We start from the raw sequence: 17601 nt of genomic DNA, 5'->3' as shown, positions 1-17601 counted from the left end.
TATATTGTGTTATGAAAGTTTGTCAATATCTTTTCAGACATAATTCTAGTGCTGTTTTAGGTGACCTGACATTTCTAATAGTATTCTTGCCTAATGAGCGCTGCTGCTTTTTTTTTCATTATGTATCCCTAAAACCTTTTTCTGCAATTTTTAGAAACTCTTCCCTGGACAGTAGAGACAGTTACTCCAACAAAAGCTGGATCAAAAAATGTTTAGTGCCCTTAATTTTGGTAGTGTGTGTGTGTTTGTGTGTGTGTGTGTGTGTGTTAAAGGAACTATCCATGTAAAGTACAACCACAGAATAACAGCTTAAAGAATCAGTTATCTGAGTTATTACACTACAGTCTCTTCTCTCCTCTTCTTTTCTTCTTTATTTCTTTATTTCTTCCTCCCTCTTGTTTGGGTACGTAAACATAGGAAGACTGAGTTGGGCATCTTCAGGTGTTTCCACTTTGTCTGTTGTTTCAAATAAAAAGCCCTTGCAATTTCACATTCATGACACTTCGTTAAGTGAGTAGTAGTGTAGTGTAGTAGTGGCTGCAGTAATTTGCCGCTGCAGAATAAATGTAGGGGAACTACATCATCTGGTAACAGTGTGTGGGGGGATTTTTGTGAAAAGTGTGAACAGGATTCAGCCAAAGTGTATCCAGATACTCTGATATGATTCACAGGTTAATGCCAGGTGAGCATATGCTCCAAGATGTAGTCATTTTATTTTTTTGCATGGCTGTAGAAGTAGGTGTGTAAGAAATTATTGCTCTATAATCACTCCTAAGTCTTGTATCATGATGGTATTGCATCACCAGGTTCTTGCTAGTACAGTCCTATATATATGCAGGGTTTTTGCTGCATTTTAAGGGCATTTTCACACCAGCACTATTTGGTCCGGTTAAAAAGGACTTGTTCGGTTGTACCTTTAGTGCCGTTCGATTGAGCAGGTGTAAAAACAGTAATCTCACTCGAGTGGATCAAAACAATCGGGCCGAGACCAGCTAGAGGAGATGATCTGGTCTTGATTCAACCCAGATATCAAACATACTCCTTTTATTTGAGCTAAACAGCTGATAAGACATAGTTTAACCTGATCTATTAGTCAGATAACACTAATTACCACAGCTATGAACAAACACTGTATCTGCTGCTTCATGCTGCTTACACATTAGGTCTGTGCTGCATTCAATACCCACAGCCGTGGACTGCACGTCCTATTAAAAACACTGTTTAAAAGCACAGAGGCAACTTTCAGTGTTAAAAACAGCTTTAAACTGCACAAATATGAGCGCTGGAACACAGAATGTTCTCACTATGTGTGCTTTCTCAGAATAATCGGAGGACACATCGTGCTCACGTGGTTTATTGGTGCATATTTTGGTGTGTTTAGGTTTGTGCCTGTGTGAAACCAAACCAAACAGAGGAAGGAAACGCTTCAAATAAACAAACTGATCAACTGATCCGGACCATAGTAACCAATTACAGGTGTGAAAATGTTCTTAAACCCAGAAGACTGATTTGCCCAAATGTCCAAAACAAGACCCTTTGCTAAAATCAACAGCAGTCATCTGGAGGCCTGAATTGTATCCGTCTGTCCACGTCTATAGATAACAACACTGTGCAGAAACCACAAAAGCAAGTCTGTGAACACTTCAGCAAGTGTAAGTTTCATTATTTACTAAACTCTTCCTTTAGCTGTGCGTTCAGACCATCTCCCAGCGCTTTGTTTGTTCTATTCCCGGGGTTACGTGCAAACTCAGCACGTCCAAGCCAAAACAGCTTCCCCCTGCGAGTGTGTCTGAACCCAGCTCCCTCATTAGTCAATACCAGAGAGCTTCATGCAGCCTGGCAGTGTGTGCCTCTCCACAGCACCCCAACATCCCCTGCTGGACAACACTGGGCCCTTTGTGAGCGGCGATGTGTGAGAATCTGCGTGCAAGGCGTTAAGCGCTAGTTAAGGGAGCGTGGCCATGCGCGCCCAATGGAGGGATCATATTCACCTCTGGAACAGGAGCCCGGGGTCGCGTAAGGCCGTCCTCTTCAACTCTTTCTCGCGTCTCCCTTAAGACCGAGCCGTGCACATGCATGGCGGCTATTTCTGTGAGTCAGTCTGTGGGTTGTGCGTCTCTCTGAAGCTTTATCTGTTTATGAGAGGGAAGAGCTTTCTGCTCAGGCTGCCATTTCTGAAGAGAGATCTGATTAGATGGGGTGTTAGAGTGTACTTACGTTTGTTTGTGCAGGAAACACTTATGCCTGGCGTACGAGTAGTGGATATGATATTGATCCATAGCTTCACTTTCACAGTACTTGATACCTCTGAATATATCAAACACAAATCTGCAGTAAAATACACCGGACAAGACTAATACGTGTTAATAAAACGATCATTTAGAGCTGATTTTAATGTTTATGCATGTTACTTTTAGTTAAATGCGTTTGTATGTTTTGGAATGAGAATATTTCCTTCCTCTCTTCTCTACCTCCTTCCTTCTATACTTAAACGATCATCATTCCTTCCTTCAGTTTATTTCCCCTAACCCTCAGTTTATATTTCCTCTCCCTCGTCTTTCCTTCTTTCCTTCTGTTTTTCCTTTCTTCCATTTTTCCTTCCTTCCCTCCCATCATATTTCCATCCCTCCATATTTCCTTCCTTCCTTTCATATTTCCTTCCTTCCATCCTTCCATATATCTTTTTCCATCCTTCCGACTATATTGCATTTTTTTTTTTTTACATCATTTTGTCTATATTGCATCTTTCTTCACATTCTTCCATCTATACTGCTTCCCTTTTTTTTTTTTACATCCTTTTATTATTTCTATATGTGTACTTCCTTCCCCTTGGGTCTATAGGTGTGTACTTCCCTACTTAATTTCCTCCTAACTTGCATGCTTCATACTTTTCTTGCTTTTGTCTGCACTCATCTTTCTTTTCTTTCATCCTTCCTCCTGTACTTCCTTCCTTCTTTCCTTCCTTCCTTCCTTCCGTACTTCCGTCCTTCCTTCAGTACTTCCGTCCTTCCTTCAGTACTTCCTTCCGTACTTCCTTCCGTACAACCTGTGTTGAGTGTCTGTGTCTTAATTAGATGAGTCACGGTTAGTAATAGGGCAGCAGAATTTGCTGTAATTTGTCAGTAATATATTAATATTCTTTAACAGTTTTTACTAATTATGCGGTTTTATATCACAAAAGACTTCTTTATAGTGATGTTTAACAGATGAGCTTTCAGTTTAGTCACTGTATTCTACTGTATGCACACTAATATGACTAATCTCACATTTTGCTGATGATTACTTGGAGTGAGTAATCGCAGGCATTGATACTAATTGGGTTAGTTCACTTCTGCTGGATTTCTGCTAGGCCTTTTCAAAATAGTACAAAGAGATTGTATGTCTGTACAGTAGAGCACAAGTGCAGAGATGGTTGTGGTTACTTGTGTAATAGAAATATCTATGTAAAGACCCCCATTGTCGTAGCTGCTGTTAGCTTCCGTAGAAGTACACAGTACTGCATATGTACAGTACAGTCATTTAACACTGTTTCAGTGCAAAATAATGGGAAAGTACAAATTTAAACTTGGAGGTGTGAGTCTTAAAGGAGTTTAAAGCACTTATATTTCAATAAAAATATACCCCAGGTCAAAGACAACATATCGCATTATCAATATCTTGTCCCATCCCTAGTACATAATAAATGCATCTTACTCTGCACTTTCCCATCTGTTAAATTGTCTGTCTGCCTTATTTATTTTAGTAATTGTTTTGTTTATTTTAGTGTTGTTTTTTTATTTTAGTATTTGCACTTTGTTTGTTCTGAATGAATGTGATTTTACTCCACTGTGTACTTGTTCTCTGATAGAATGGCAATAAATTCCTCTGCACTGTAGCTTGTATTATTGTGTAAATGCTGCCATTTGTTAAACGTTTCATTAGAGGCGCCGCTCTGATACCTGCTATCAGTATTGGGTTAATATCAGCAGGAAATGCTGGATAAAGGAGAAGAATCAAATCTGTTTAAAACCACTAAACATGGAGAAGTAGGTCATGTGAGAGATAGCTTCAGTAACTTGATGATAACAGTGTTTGATAACGGTAGGAGTGGTTCAGTGGTGTGTTTGAGTAGTTTAGGTTTGGTATGCTGTATTTCCTTTAAATTCTTTTCTGGTTGGGTTGGAGATTCTTTGAGGCTACTGGGCCTGTTGTGTACATATATATATATATATATATATATATATATATATATATATATATATATATATATATATATATATATATATATATATATATATAATGTATGTATGTATATCAGTGTCATCAAATGTCTAAAGTGGTAGAAATTCCTCAAAATGTCAGATATAAATCCTCTTCATTGACCTGAATGTGGCGCTCAAATCCTGCAGATTTTTCAGAAGGTCTTGCATGCTGCCCATCTTCCATCTACCACATCCCACTGGTTTTCTATTGGATTCAGATCCAGTGACTGGGACTCAAGAACACTGAAGAAATCCTCAGTCATTTTTTAAATCAAACTAGTTTAAGGCAGCTTTTGCTTTATGATGTGCATTTAGAACAGGTTTGGTATTTTTTAGGTGAAAATTCCATATGCTGTGATTTCCTTGGTTTTGTGAGAGTAGCACTGAATGCCTTCTATTAACTGTTCTGTAAATATAAAATACACTCTTTAATCTGTTTATTAGTGATTTCAAACACAAACCATGTCTTTCAGGAAAAGGATGTGGCCTAGCTTTTATTAGTTCTGTACGCCCGGGTTTGCCAGATAAATGTTTGGTGTTTAAAAGTGACCTCTTATAATGTGCCTCTTGTCTTGGTTGTTTTTATCTTGATTTATCACTCTCCTTAATATATTCCAGTGCTTTTTTCTGAATGTATTGAACTTCTTAGGGAAACCTTCACTCGTTCTTTTTTTGCTAGAGGCTTTTTGTTTACTGTCCACTCTTGGGCTGTCTTGGGTGCACTGCTCTTTTGAGGTATTTCCACAGGTTTTTAACAAGAGACCATAAATTTTTTTTATCTTTAACTTTTTTTGTGAGAGTTGTGATGTCTGCTTCCAGCTATTTTAACTGACAGGTAGTTGTCTGTTCTTTAACTATCCAAGGATGATGTTTCTCTCACCTTTTGATGCTGAGGAACTGGTACACTGTACATTGTATTTCATGCAGGCTAGACTACTGTAACACTCTTTTTGCTGATTATGCAACTAAGATGCTGCAGAAGCTTCAGTACGTGTGAAACTGTACTGCCAGAGTTCTCACTTACACTTCTACACCTGCTTCTCGTAGCACTCCTGTACTCTCAGAGCTACCCTGGCTACGCTGGCTCCCCGTGTCTGTATTGATTGTAAAAGTCTTGTTTTGACAGATGGAGCAGTTCAGGGTACAGCTCCAGTGTATCTCTGTGACCTGGTGAAGCTTTATACACTGTGTTTCTCTTTATGCTCTACAGCAGCCTCCCTGAAAACTCTAGTCCAGCTCTGGGAGAGCTGTTTGAAGAGCACCTCGATTATGGAATTCCCTACGGGACTTATCCAACTCGTCTTAGTGGAAAAACAGCAGCAGCAGCTCTGCTGGTTTGGTAAAGTGACTGGTGAACATTAATGTAGCTTAGGATCACTGATTGTAGGATCAGACATCAGACTGGATGATTTTAAATGTCAGGGTTCCAGAATAAAACCTGTCCTCTCATTACTTCCAGTAACAGAAAGAGTTATAGAGGATATGCATTGGTTGTTTATCATGATGTATTGTGGGAACTGTCTTTCTGCCAGTCTCTCTCTCTTGGTCTGTCTGTTTACTTTGTCTGGGAGTTGCTCCTATCATTTGATGATGAGATGTTCTGTCTGTTCATTGGTTGATTGTTCGTTCTGTCAGTTGATTGGTTGTTCTTTATGTATAATTGTATTTTTTTAAATAACTGAAAGGCTTAAATGGTATACATTTATTGTACATTTCTCTTGACATTTGTAAGACTTTGTTTGAACTGTCTGTCTGTTTCTCTCTGTCTGTCTCCTTTGGTCTGTCTGTTTGCTTCTGTCTGTTAGTTGCTCCTTCTGTTAGGTGAAGGTTTTTATGCCGGTTGGTTGTTTGTTCTTTCTGTCAGTCACTTGGTCGCTCATACATTCTTTCTGTTGGTCGCTTGTTCAATCTTTGATCAGTTGGACACTCGTTTCTTCTTTCTGTTGGTTGGTTAGTTGTTCTTTCTGTCAGCCACTTGGTCGCTCATATGTTGTTTCTGTTAGTCCCTTGTTCGTTCTTTGATCAGTTGGTCCCTTGTTTGTTCTTTCTGTTGGTTGCTTGTCCTTTCTGTCAGCCATGATGGCTGCAACTAATGATTATTTTGGTTGTCGACTAATCTGATGATTACTTTTTCGATTAGTTGATTAGTCAACAAACATTTCTGTCATGTTCTCCATCTCTAAAACGATAGAAACTGCTGAACATGAAATTTAATTTTGTTTAAACGAGGAGAATTCTGATAATTAGTGAGTAAATTTGTAATCTGTTGTGTTTGGGCACTTTTGGAGACACAGAATAAGTTGAGTGTAAACTGTGTGAATTAATCTTTTACCCATCTCCCATTGCGCTTCTGTCCCCAGATCTTTGTTAATTTGTAACAGTACTGCTTTACAAAATTAGTTGACACCTGAAATTTGTAGTTGACAAATTTAAATAAAGGTCATTGTCGATTATATCGACTAATTGTTGCAGCCCTATCAGCCACTTGGTCGCTCATTTGTTCTTTCTGTTGGTCGCTTGTTTGTTTTGTGATCAGTTGGTCACTCGTTAGTTATCTCTGTTGGTTGCATGTTAGTTCTTTGAAAATTGTTTCCCCTTTTATTTTTTTCTGTCGGTTGCTGGGTTTGTTCTTTGATCAGTTGGTCACTGTTAGGTTTTATCTGTCGGTTGCATGTTTGTTGTTTGATCAGTTGGTCACTCATAAATTTTTCCTTTCAGTTGCTTGTTTGTTCTTTGATCAGATGGTTGTTCGTTTGTTCTTTCTGTCACTTGCTTGTTTGGTCTTTGATCAGTTGGTCACTCGTTAGTTTTTTTCTGTTGGTCGCTTGTTTGTTTTTGATCAGTTGGTCACTCATACATTTTTTCTGTCAGTTGCTTGTTTGTTGTTTGATCAGTTGGACACTCGTTAGTTTTTTTTCTGTTTGTCGATTGTTTGTTGTTTGATCAGTTGATCACTCGTTAGTTTTTTCTGTCGGTTGCTTGTTTGTTCTTTGATTGATTAGTTGGTTGCTTGTCCTTTCTGTCAGTCACTTGATTGGTTGTCCTTTCTGTCGGGTGGCTGTTCATTAGTTGAGTGGTTGGGTCATTCTTTTTATCGGTTGGTTGGTTTTTGTCAGGTGTTTGTTTTGATTGGTCAGTCCATTATAATGGTATAATAATGTTATTACAGTACATTATTTCTGTTGGTAGATAGAGCAGACGTCATCTTGCTTCATGTATTTTGACTTGTTTGATTTATGTACGTGTTAAATGTTCATGCAGGTTGAGATGAGAAGGTGCCATTATATATTTATATATATGTTTTAGCACTTTTTAGTACATTGCACAGCTCCTTCCTCTGTAGCACACTGTACAGTTAAGATGTCAGGTCCTCACACTGCTCACACTGGTGTGACTACACTCCTGAAGGATAAGTCAGACTCAGTGTAGCTTACTTCTAAATAATCTGTAATTTCCTGGTAGTGCACTCTGGATCCAGTGAGCAGGCAAATTACATTCCTATAGCATGAAAACGTTCACCAGTGCCGGTTCCTCTGAGGCTGAGGAGCTGGTTCTGCTGGTTCACCGCTCTGTTGCGATCCTCTTCTCAGCTAGCCCACGCTGCTGTGAGGAAGGCCTGCGTGGTTTTAGTAATATGTCCTTAGTGAAGACACACTCATCTCTGTGGGCTAGCTAAAGTCATTTCACAGGCCAGTGGGCAGACCACACCACTAATGGCGGCTTAGTTTAGTGTCTCAGTCTGGAATCGGCTATTTAAAAAGAAAAGAAAAGAAAAAGACTTAAACAGCGTGAGGGGTGTGTGTGTTCTCGTGTGTGGGTATTGTCAGTAGCGTCACTGCACGGTAGAGCACAAATCAGTGCCCACTCTACTGGAGGAGTGAGCAGTAAGCAGCACTCTAAAAGAATAGTTTGGAGGATGGTGTAAATGCTTGGGTTGTTATAGTACATGCACTACAGTACTGTTCTAGGCATGTAATGGTATTATTTAGAGCTATTTACTGTATCTCAGTTAGGCCCAGTCATGACAACACTGTATATTTTTATTCATTATTATTATTATTTTTTTTATAAGCCATTTAGGCCTGTCACAATAATTTCATTATCAACTTACTGTACGATAAGTGAGCATGATGATCATTTTAGATTTTGACTCTGATATTGCTGTTTTGTTTGAGAGCATTTAAGCAGAGAACACTCCTATCTGCTCTGAGAGAGGATATAGCAGAAAGTGGGGCTGTGCTTAATTTGTGTTTAATCTGTATATATATGCGCACATGCACACATATAGTAAAACAGTTTATCGCAATCATTCCTGGTACAATTTATCATCCAATAAAAAACATATCTAGACAGGTCTATGCACAATATATGTTTCACAAAAAAATTACAATAGTATTGCCTGTCTTAATTTAATTAATACCATTTAATACCAAATTTAAACAAATTACACTGATACACTAGTGCATCTCAAAAAACTTGCAGATGACCTGTCTCTCCAAACCATCACTGATCATCAGTAAATTTCACATGTCATTTGGAAATTAATATGCTGTCTTCTTCTGGTGTTGATCCACTATGTTATAACAAGTCTAAACTCAATGCTGTGTTTTCCCAGATAATCTTACAGCACTTCATGCTTCCATCTGCTGCCAGGTTATAACGATGCAGATTTCATTTTCCAGCAGGATTTGGCACACTGCTCACACTGCCAAAAGTGCCAATTGGTCTTATATAATATTCTAATTTATAATATTCTAAAAGACACTGATCTTTGGGTTTTCATTGTCTGTAAGCCAAAATCATCAACAATAAAATAAATAAACACGTAAAATAGACTCACTGTGTGTAATACATCTATATAATATAGGAGTTTCACATTTTGAACTGAATTGCTGAAATAAAGTCACTTTTCAATAATTTGTCCAGATGCACGAATATAAACACACAGAGACGCTGTTGTGAATGGTGATGCTTTCTGTGATATATTTCCGGTACATGGTTGATTCTGTGGATGAAGGATTGTTAAATGCCCACACAGCTTCAGAAACTGAACGTCCCAGCTGTCTGGCACTCACAATCAAGCATCCAACTCTAAAAATCATCTCACATTAAAGTTGAACACTGGCCAGCATGTTCATGTTACTCACAAGATAACACCTTACAACATGTATAGATGTGGGGGTTGCCAGTCCCTCATGTGAGGTAACACTTCTTCATGATCAAGTTACATACTGCTCTGTCATGACTTTTGGAATGCCAACATATAACGAAGATTGTTTAAATTGTTATTATATATAAACGACGGGGATCCCAAGCTCACAAAACATTCCAAATCCTTTTCTTTCCCTGTATAACTTTTTCATTTATCAACCAAAGTCATGATGAACTAACTAATTGATTATGGAAATAGTTGAAGCTTAGGAAAACTGATTTTACAGTGGAAAAATGGCAGTAAGAGAAAAACACACAAGAAAAAAACTTTCATCACACTGTTTAAATCAAGTACAAAAACATAGGCTTCCTTTATATTGCTGACAATAGAAGCACATGGTCACATTTGTTTCTGAATAGCAGTTATCTGCTCAGCTAAATCATGTGCAGTTTTGTTATGAGCAGAATTTAATCTGAGGTTTGTGTGAAGTTTTTAGAGATTAGAGTTTTCAATAGATGTGAAGGTCTAGTGCTTAAAAGCATTTTACTTTCCAGACCCAGTTGGTGCCCTCATGTGGATTTATGTGGTATCACAACTTAAACAAATACTGTTAGATCCAGTAATAAGTTGTCTGAGTCTGTCAGTATTGAAAAATATCTTATTTTATGTTATTTTAGACCACTGTAACTTTTAAAACCCTTCTTTTGACTACTTGATATAAATCCAGTCCAAACATAAGTTCCAGTCATAATTCATCACAGAGAGGGAGACCTCAACACGGTGTCCATCTGTTCCATCTTTCCTATTTTTTCCTGTCTGATTTTATTTACAGAATGCTGCAGCTGCACCTTTCATTGAATGTTTGTATTATATGAACTGATTATAAATCTGGGATGAGTGATGCCATGTTATTACTGTATAATGTTCAGCTAAATGTCGTGGCTTTTCCACTACTGTGAACTGAACAGATTTGTTCTGGGTGTTTCCTGTGTAGGTGTGTGAGCAGTGGTCCAGAATGCGGAGTTAGTATCGGTCTCCATCTGCTAGAAGAAGCCTGGCTGCCTCATTCTCTGCAGTAAACACATGGCGGCAATAGGGGTAAGTGTGGCACTTTTTTTTTTTTTTTTTTGGATTGCAGTTCACAATCTATAATCCTTCCAAGTTACACATCACAGTTGTAATGGTTGTAATTAACATCTGTTAGTATTGTATTATATTTTTAGGAAATTCTGTGAGTCTGAAGAGTGGGTTCATAAGTTTATCAAGGCAATAAGTTTAAGTAATACAGTCACTTTTTGGTCCTGGTTCCTCCTAAGGTTTCTTCTTTTTAATGTAGGGGGTTTTCTTTGCCACTTATGTCACCACAATAATTGGCATCTCTGTGGTGCTGCTCATAAGAGGCGTGGACCTGTTTTTTCTCTGTAAACCTGTTTTGTGACCACTTTTGTTGCAAAAAGCGCTATTTAAATAAAGTTTAATTGAATTGAAAGGCGTTTTCACGCCCACCTTGTTGGTCTAAACTTTCTGACCTGTCGCTTTGGTCTAAACCAAAGTAGCAGGCCAAAGAATAAACCCAGACCAAAGGAACAAAGTGGTGGTCCATGGGGCTCATGTACTAAGACTTGCGTGGACTTCCTACTAAATTGTTTCGTATGCTCAGAGCTGAAAAGTTCCGTACTCACAAAAAAAATCAAACCGTGCGTAGGCAGAATCTCACATACTTTTTTTTAGTACATCGCAATATACTTAAAATTACACTTAAGGTTACGATCACATTACACCTGCCATGACTCCTCCCTCAATTACGCAGAGTATAATATTATTATAATAATAATATTAATAATAATAATAATATGCTAGAGTATAATATGCCCGTCAAGAAAGTGTCGCATGGTGTGTAGCGTAGCCGCTGTCTTCTAAGTAATTTAATAATTACTAGGGGTGGCACGATTCTCTAAATCCTCGATTTAACTTTATTTCCGATTTTAGGGTCACGTTTCGATTCAATTTTCGATTTTCTTTTTTTTTTTTTTTTTTACAGCAGAGAGGCCTATGCCAGTCAGTTATTGGTTTGAATCCTCAAATTTACAATATCTTATTTCAAAAGGTGGGCTTGATATAAGTGATGCAAAGTGATACAAGTGATCTGTAATGCACCACATTAGGCACTTTTGTAATGCCATCTAGTGGCTTTTTTGGTAGCAGCAAAAAAAAGCCACAGTGCCCTATTAAAACAGCAACATAACAAAATAAATAATAAAAAAATACAGGAACAGTCTTGTACAAAATATTAGAACAATTAAAGCCTTAACAAACTGAACTCTATCCTACTATAACAGTTAAACATGAAAAATAAGACTTTAAGACTTTTTCATTCCCTGAGAGTGACAAGTTTTTTTCTTTAACAAAGATATATTATTAACTTTATCTGAGAGAAAGATGCTCCTTAAGGTACCAAAACAATTAACGTATTTGAGGCTAGACAAAACAACTGTTATTTTTATATTTTCAAGTTTTTCAATTCAATTCAATTCAATTCAATTCAATTTATTGTCATTATACTGATACAGGGTTGTACAGTAAAACGAAACACTATTAGGCTAGATCTCCAGTGCAGACAAGAAAAGTGTAGGACAGAGTAAATAGTGCTCAGACGATAGATACAGAGAAGTGCAAAACAAAACACACAGTGTAGGGGCAGAAGGTACAGGGGACATCAAACACACTTATAGGGCAAAAGTACAGGGGACACAAACAATAGTTACAATAAGATTATTGGTATGTTTGTTTGTGTGATGAGGTACTGTTTAAAGTTAAAGTGTTTAAAGTGCAGTAGTGACAGCGGTACATTTGTATATAGTCCATATGTGTATAATAGTAGAGGTAGGCCAGGTTGATTAAAGTGCAGAGTGCATATAAGTGAAATGATTAAAGTGCAAAGTGCATACAGTCTCTGTGCTGAAGCAATCAGTGGCCATGTAGGAAACTGGGAGTGGTCAGTGGTCAGTCTGTGTACTGTTCAGGTTGAAGTTAGTGTTGCTGGAGACAGCAGTTTCACAGCACGTGGGAAAAAGCTGTTCTTCAGTCTGGTGGTTCTGGTTCTAATGTTCCTGTACCTTTTCCTGGAAGGCAGGGGTAGGAACAGGAAGTGGCTGGGGTGGGTAGAATCGGAGGAGATGCTGATAGCCTTCCTCAGGCATCTCTTGTTGTAGAGGTGATGTATGGATGGAAGGGTAGTTGCGGTGATGTGTTGGGCAGACTTCACCACTCTCTGCAGGGCCTTGTGTTCAGCAGCAGTGGCACTGCCGTACCATACTGTGATGCAGCTTGTGAGGATGCTCTCTACAGTGGCTCTGTAGAAGTTGCAGAGGAGCTGTTGCGGTAGATCGACACTCCTCAGCCGCCGGAGAAAGTGGAGGCGTTGCTGGGCTTTTCTGATGATGTGAGATGTGTTCAGTGACCAGGTGAGGTCCTCGGGGATGTGGACACCAAGGAACCTGAAGCTGCTCACTTTCTCCACTGTTGCTCCCTCGACGCTCAGGGGGGCGTGCACTCTGTTCCCCCGCCTGAAATCAACAATCAGCTCCTTGGTTTTGTTGACGTTGAGGGAGAGATTGTTGACGGTGCACCACTTTGCCAGGAGCTCCACTTCCTCCCTATATGCTCCTTCATCATTGTTGGTAATTTTGCCAATGACTGTAGTGTCGTCAGCAAACTTGATGATGGTGTTGGAGCTGTGCTTAGCAGAGCAGTCGTGGGTGTAGAGAGTGAAGAGCAGAGGTGAGAGCACACAGCCTTGGGGGCATCCAGTTTTGAGTATAAGTGGGGGGGAGGTGTGATCCCCCATTCTGACGGACTGAGGTCTACCAGTAAGAAAGTCCAAGATCCAGTTACAGAGTGAGTTGCTGATTCCAAGGGTGCTAAGCTTGGAGACCAGTCTGGATGGGATGATGGTGTTAAATGCGGAGCTGAAATCAACAAACAACAATCTGACATATGTGTTTGTTCCCTCCAAGTGGTTGAGTGCAGTGTGCATTGCCAGGGCAACAGCATCATCCGTGGACCTGTTTGCTCGGTAGGCAAACTGATGCGGGTCCAGAGTGTTGGGTAGGCTGTTCTTTATGTGAGCTGAGATCAGCCTCTCAAAGCACTTCATCACAATGGGTGTGAGAGCAATGGGACGGTAATCGTTCAGACAGGAGATGGAGGATTTCTTCGGAACAGGGATGATTGTTGTGGCTTTTAAGCAGTCAGGAACTGTGGACTGTGCCAGGGAGACATTGAAGAGGTCCGTGAAGGGGGCCGCGAGTTGGCTGGAGCAAGCTTTTAGAACTCTACCCGGGAAACCATCTGGACCAGCTGCTTTCCGAGTAGAGACCCGCTTCAGTGCTTTCCTCACCTCTTCTGTAGCCAGTATGAGTGGCTCATCTGTGGCAGAGGGCAGGCAGCGATAGGTGGACATGCCTGAACAGTGTTCTCAAACCGGGCATAAAAGTTATTCAGTTCTGCAGGAAGGGAGGCGTCCGAGCAAGTAGGGCTGTTGGCTTGGCTCTTGTAATCAGTGACTGCTTGGATTCCTTTAAGAAGATTCCTTTTCTTTAAGAAGATGAGAATGTCCACATTCTCTGGAGAAAGGGCTGCTCTTTGAGCAGGTATAATGTCCGTGGCGTCGGCTACAGTGTGCTGCGCCGCTTGCGTAGCTTAGAGGGAGAGATCGTCTCATCTTTTTGACTTTGAGGCTCGAGAGCATGACATAATTTTGATCAATTTTGATTAAATATTGAAATCGTGACACCCCTAATAATTACACGTTTTAAATTAATTATTCTAAGATGGATAATAAATGCTTTCATTTAAATGCTTTCAACGAGTTGCTTACCAGAAGCCACACGTCACGCACTCAGCTTGTAGTCTTATCCCAACCATTCTCTTTGAAATCTAAAACAGTTTATAAGCCCGTCATCATCATGGGCCAAAAAAAAACTGAATCTACTGAATCATGTTTCAGTTAGTCTGCAGTGTAAAAGAATTTTTCTGCATGGTTCAGACTTTTGCACCAATTACAGGAAGTTGAGGAAAAATAAAATGATGTTGTGCTTAAACTCCACTTGATATGCAGGAGCATCAAGAAGCAGTTTATACACAAACACTTAAACTGGGAATTGATTTATTTACTGTAACAGTTGTTTAACCCTTATATATAAACACATGTAAAAGGAATCTGAGAAGAATCTGTTAAACTGATTCTGCTGTGGGGCGTGTATGCGTGAAGGGTAGTCTGATTCTGACAGAGAGGTAGAATTCAGCACAACACCTGGCAAAGCAACTTATAACTAACATTCTACAATGCAGTTAATATAAAGTATAGCGAAACTCTGCCCACAACAGCTGATCACGACAGCAAGTAAAGTAGTAGTAAAGTGGAAAACCAAAATTAACCAGACTAAATACTGTATACACAATGTAACAAACACATGGCTCTTAGTGTGGACTCTGGTTCAGACTTTAAGGTGTGAAAACTATAGCTGTCTGTGCCTTTTTTCACTGGGTGCGCTGAGATATTTTCCATGTGAGGAAATGAGCACTCAGTAAGAGCTTATTATCGACCATGTAAATGAGAGTAGCAGTAAAAGGTTACAGGCTGTGAAGTACTACATTTTATATTTGCATATACACCAATCAGCTGTAACATAAATGTATTGCCTCCTTATTTCTAGATTAGTTGTCTTTCATATGAGACACACTGACTGTTTGGGAGTGTTTTGTAATGTTTCTAATTACACAACTTTTTTTTAATATAATGACAACTTTTTTGCATTGGCCTCATATTTTGCAGTTGTGTGCTAGCAAGGTGTACTAGTGCATCTCAAAGAAATATATAATTGAAAAGTTATTTAATTTAAGTAATTTAGTTCAAAATATGAAACTTATATATTAAATAGATGTATTAAACACAAATAAAACACTGCACTGACTTTAGACTTGTTATAACACAGTGGATCAACACCAGCAGATGACATGTCTCTTCAAACCATCTCTGATTGTGGAAACTTTACTCTAGACCTCAAGCAGTTTGGACTGTGTGTCTCTCCACTCTTCCTCCAGACTCCAGACCGGTCAATTGATTTACAAATGAAATGTAAAATTTACTGATGATCAGTGATGGTTTGGAGAGACATGTCATCTGCTGGTGTTGATCCACTGTGTTATATTATAAGTCTAAAGTCAGTGAAGTTTTGTTTTCCCTGAAAATCTTACAGCACTTCTCTGCATGCTTCTCTCTGCTGACTATTTTAAGGAGCTGTGGATTTCATTTTCCAGCAGGACTTGGCACACTGCCCACACTGCCAAAAGTACCAATTAGTCTAATATAATACTCAAATTTCAGATTTTCATTGGCTGTAAGCCATTATCATCAACAATAAATATATGTGTATATATAAGTTTCATATTTTAAACTAAATAACTAAAATAAAGAAACTTTTTTTAATGATATTCAATTTTTTTGAGATGCACTAGAATATCTAAACTAGTAGAATATCTTTTATGCCATGCAAATGCTTTTTGCCATGATTTGTCTTTGAACATCACTGCAATACAATAATGTATGTTTCCCCCCCACATTTTCCCGTGATGCAGTATATGTTCAGTGTGTGTGTATAGAGGAAGCACACTCGCTGTGTTCCCACTGCTGCACGCTTACTGGGAGCTTTGATGGCACTGAGTGTGTAACACAATGGGAGTGAGAATCTCACCTCAGTCCAGTGGGTCACAGCAGTGTCCAAGGTTTTCTGAACTCTGGTTCTCAAACTGTGGTAGGTGAAGCATCTCAAGGTGCTACAACAACAAAAAAATATCAGACCATAAATTGTGTGCAGCACGAGATGCTCACATTTCACTGATCCTAAATATTTATTCGGTTATGAAGAAAGAGAAGAATATTATAATTTGTCACTGTCTAACAAAAACGGGGATAATACTTCCAAAATTACAACTTTACAGAGAAAGGAAAAAGCATCCTACCTTTTTTAATGGATGTCTGTGTAAAAAAAAAAATATTTTGGTCCATTTGTCATAAAAGTTTGGCCTAATGTAAGAAACATCTTACAAAATATAATATAAAACATAATATAAAAAAAACTAAAAGATAAATGTGCATGATAGAAAAGATATAGATCATTTTATTGATCACTAGACCTCAAACAACAGGTGAAGATGGCGGCACATAAAGTGTTCAGTTTAGTCATGCAGGTGGTACATGGTCTTAAAAGTTAAAGGTTTAAGAACCACTGGTTTAGATTGGTTTAGTTTTTAGGCATGGTCTTGTTCTGAACTGAACAATACTGACTTTATTTTCTGCTCCCAATTAAATAGTAATCATGTGTGTAATGCTGACAATGTTTGGTTCATTTTTGTTTTTCTCCTACAGAACCCAGAGATGCTCACAAGAAAGATTAAATTGTGGGACATCAACGCCCACATAACGTGTCGCCTGTGTGAGGGGTACCTAATCGACGCCACTACTGTAACCGAGTGCTTACACACATGTGAGTACCATCATATTTCTTTACCCGCGTTCTGCTCAGTCACTGAGGATAACATTGTTGACCAATGATTAACTGGGTTGTTAATATAACATTGATTTCTTAGATATTTGTATATACATACTTTTACTTTCTTACTTACTGCTTTTATTGGCTGCTTTGTTACTACAGCTCACAGTAACTCCTTAACATGGCATTGTTTTTTAGCTCTATAAAACAGAACATTTCATAAAGTGTTTTTTGTAATTATTCAGTATTCTCTGTTTTTTGGTACAGTGTGTGCTTAGCTAGCTGAAGAGAGTTTTTTTTTTTTTTTTTGGCAGGTTTAGCTCTTAGCCCAGCCCCTGTAAAGCACCTGTTTACGTTGCCAGTGTCCAGCAGCACCATAGACTGTGTATAGCTGGACAGAGCATCGTCTTTAAAAAGTGAAGCCACCACAGGTTGGGCGCCCCCTGCTGTTCGGTTTCAGAAAGCTTTAAATCATGTTTTTTTCTAATATACTGTAATTCTACCTCCATTATTTAAATGCAACAGCTAGTGTAACCTCAGCCTGTGACCTCGAGGCAGCCCTCAGGGGCGAGGTTATTTAAATGAGTAGGCTGTCTCTCCACAGTCTTTCTCCCTCCTCTGGTCTCTACTGGGCAGACTCAGGTTTCAGGATCGC

The 17601-nt window shown here is 38.9% G+C and overlaps 1 protein-coding gene across 1 annotated transcript in view; it reads left to right on the top strand.

Moving 5' to 3' along the window:
* The window catches only part of LOC103041260 (polycomb group RING finger protein 3), a 68537-nt gene that overhangs the window by 18604 nt on the left and 32332 nt on the right, over nt 1-17601 (top strand). Inside the window, exons 2-3 of the mRNA XM_022672093.2 lie at nt 10388-10491; nt 16823-16940. Coding sequence (XP_022527814.1) covers nt 10477-10491; nt 16823-16940 — 133 coding nt within the window. The 5' untranslated portion in view covers nt 10388-10476. The remainder of the gene's footprint in view (nt 1-10387; nt 10492-16822; nt 16941-17601) is intronic.

This window comes from Astyanax mexicanus, chromosome 2 (assembly GCF_023375975.1).
Source record: "Astyanax mexicanus isolate ESR-SI-001 chromosome 2, AstMex3_surface, whole genome shotgun sequence".
Lineage (NCBI taxonomy): Eukaryota > Metazoa > Chordata > Actinopteri > Characiformes > Acestrorhamphidae > Astyanax > Astyanax mexicanus.
This window is presented reverse-complemented; position numbering and strand designations above follow the sequence as displayed.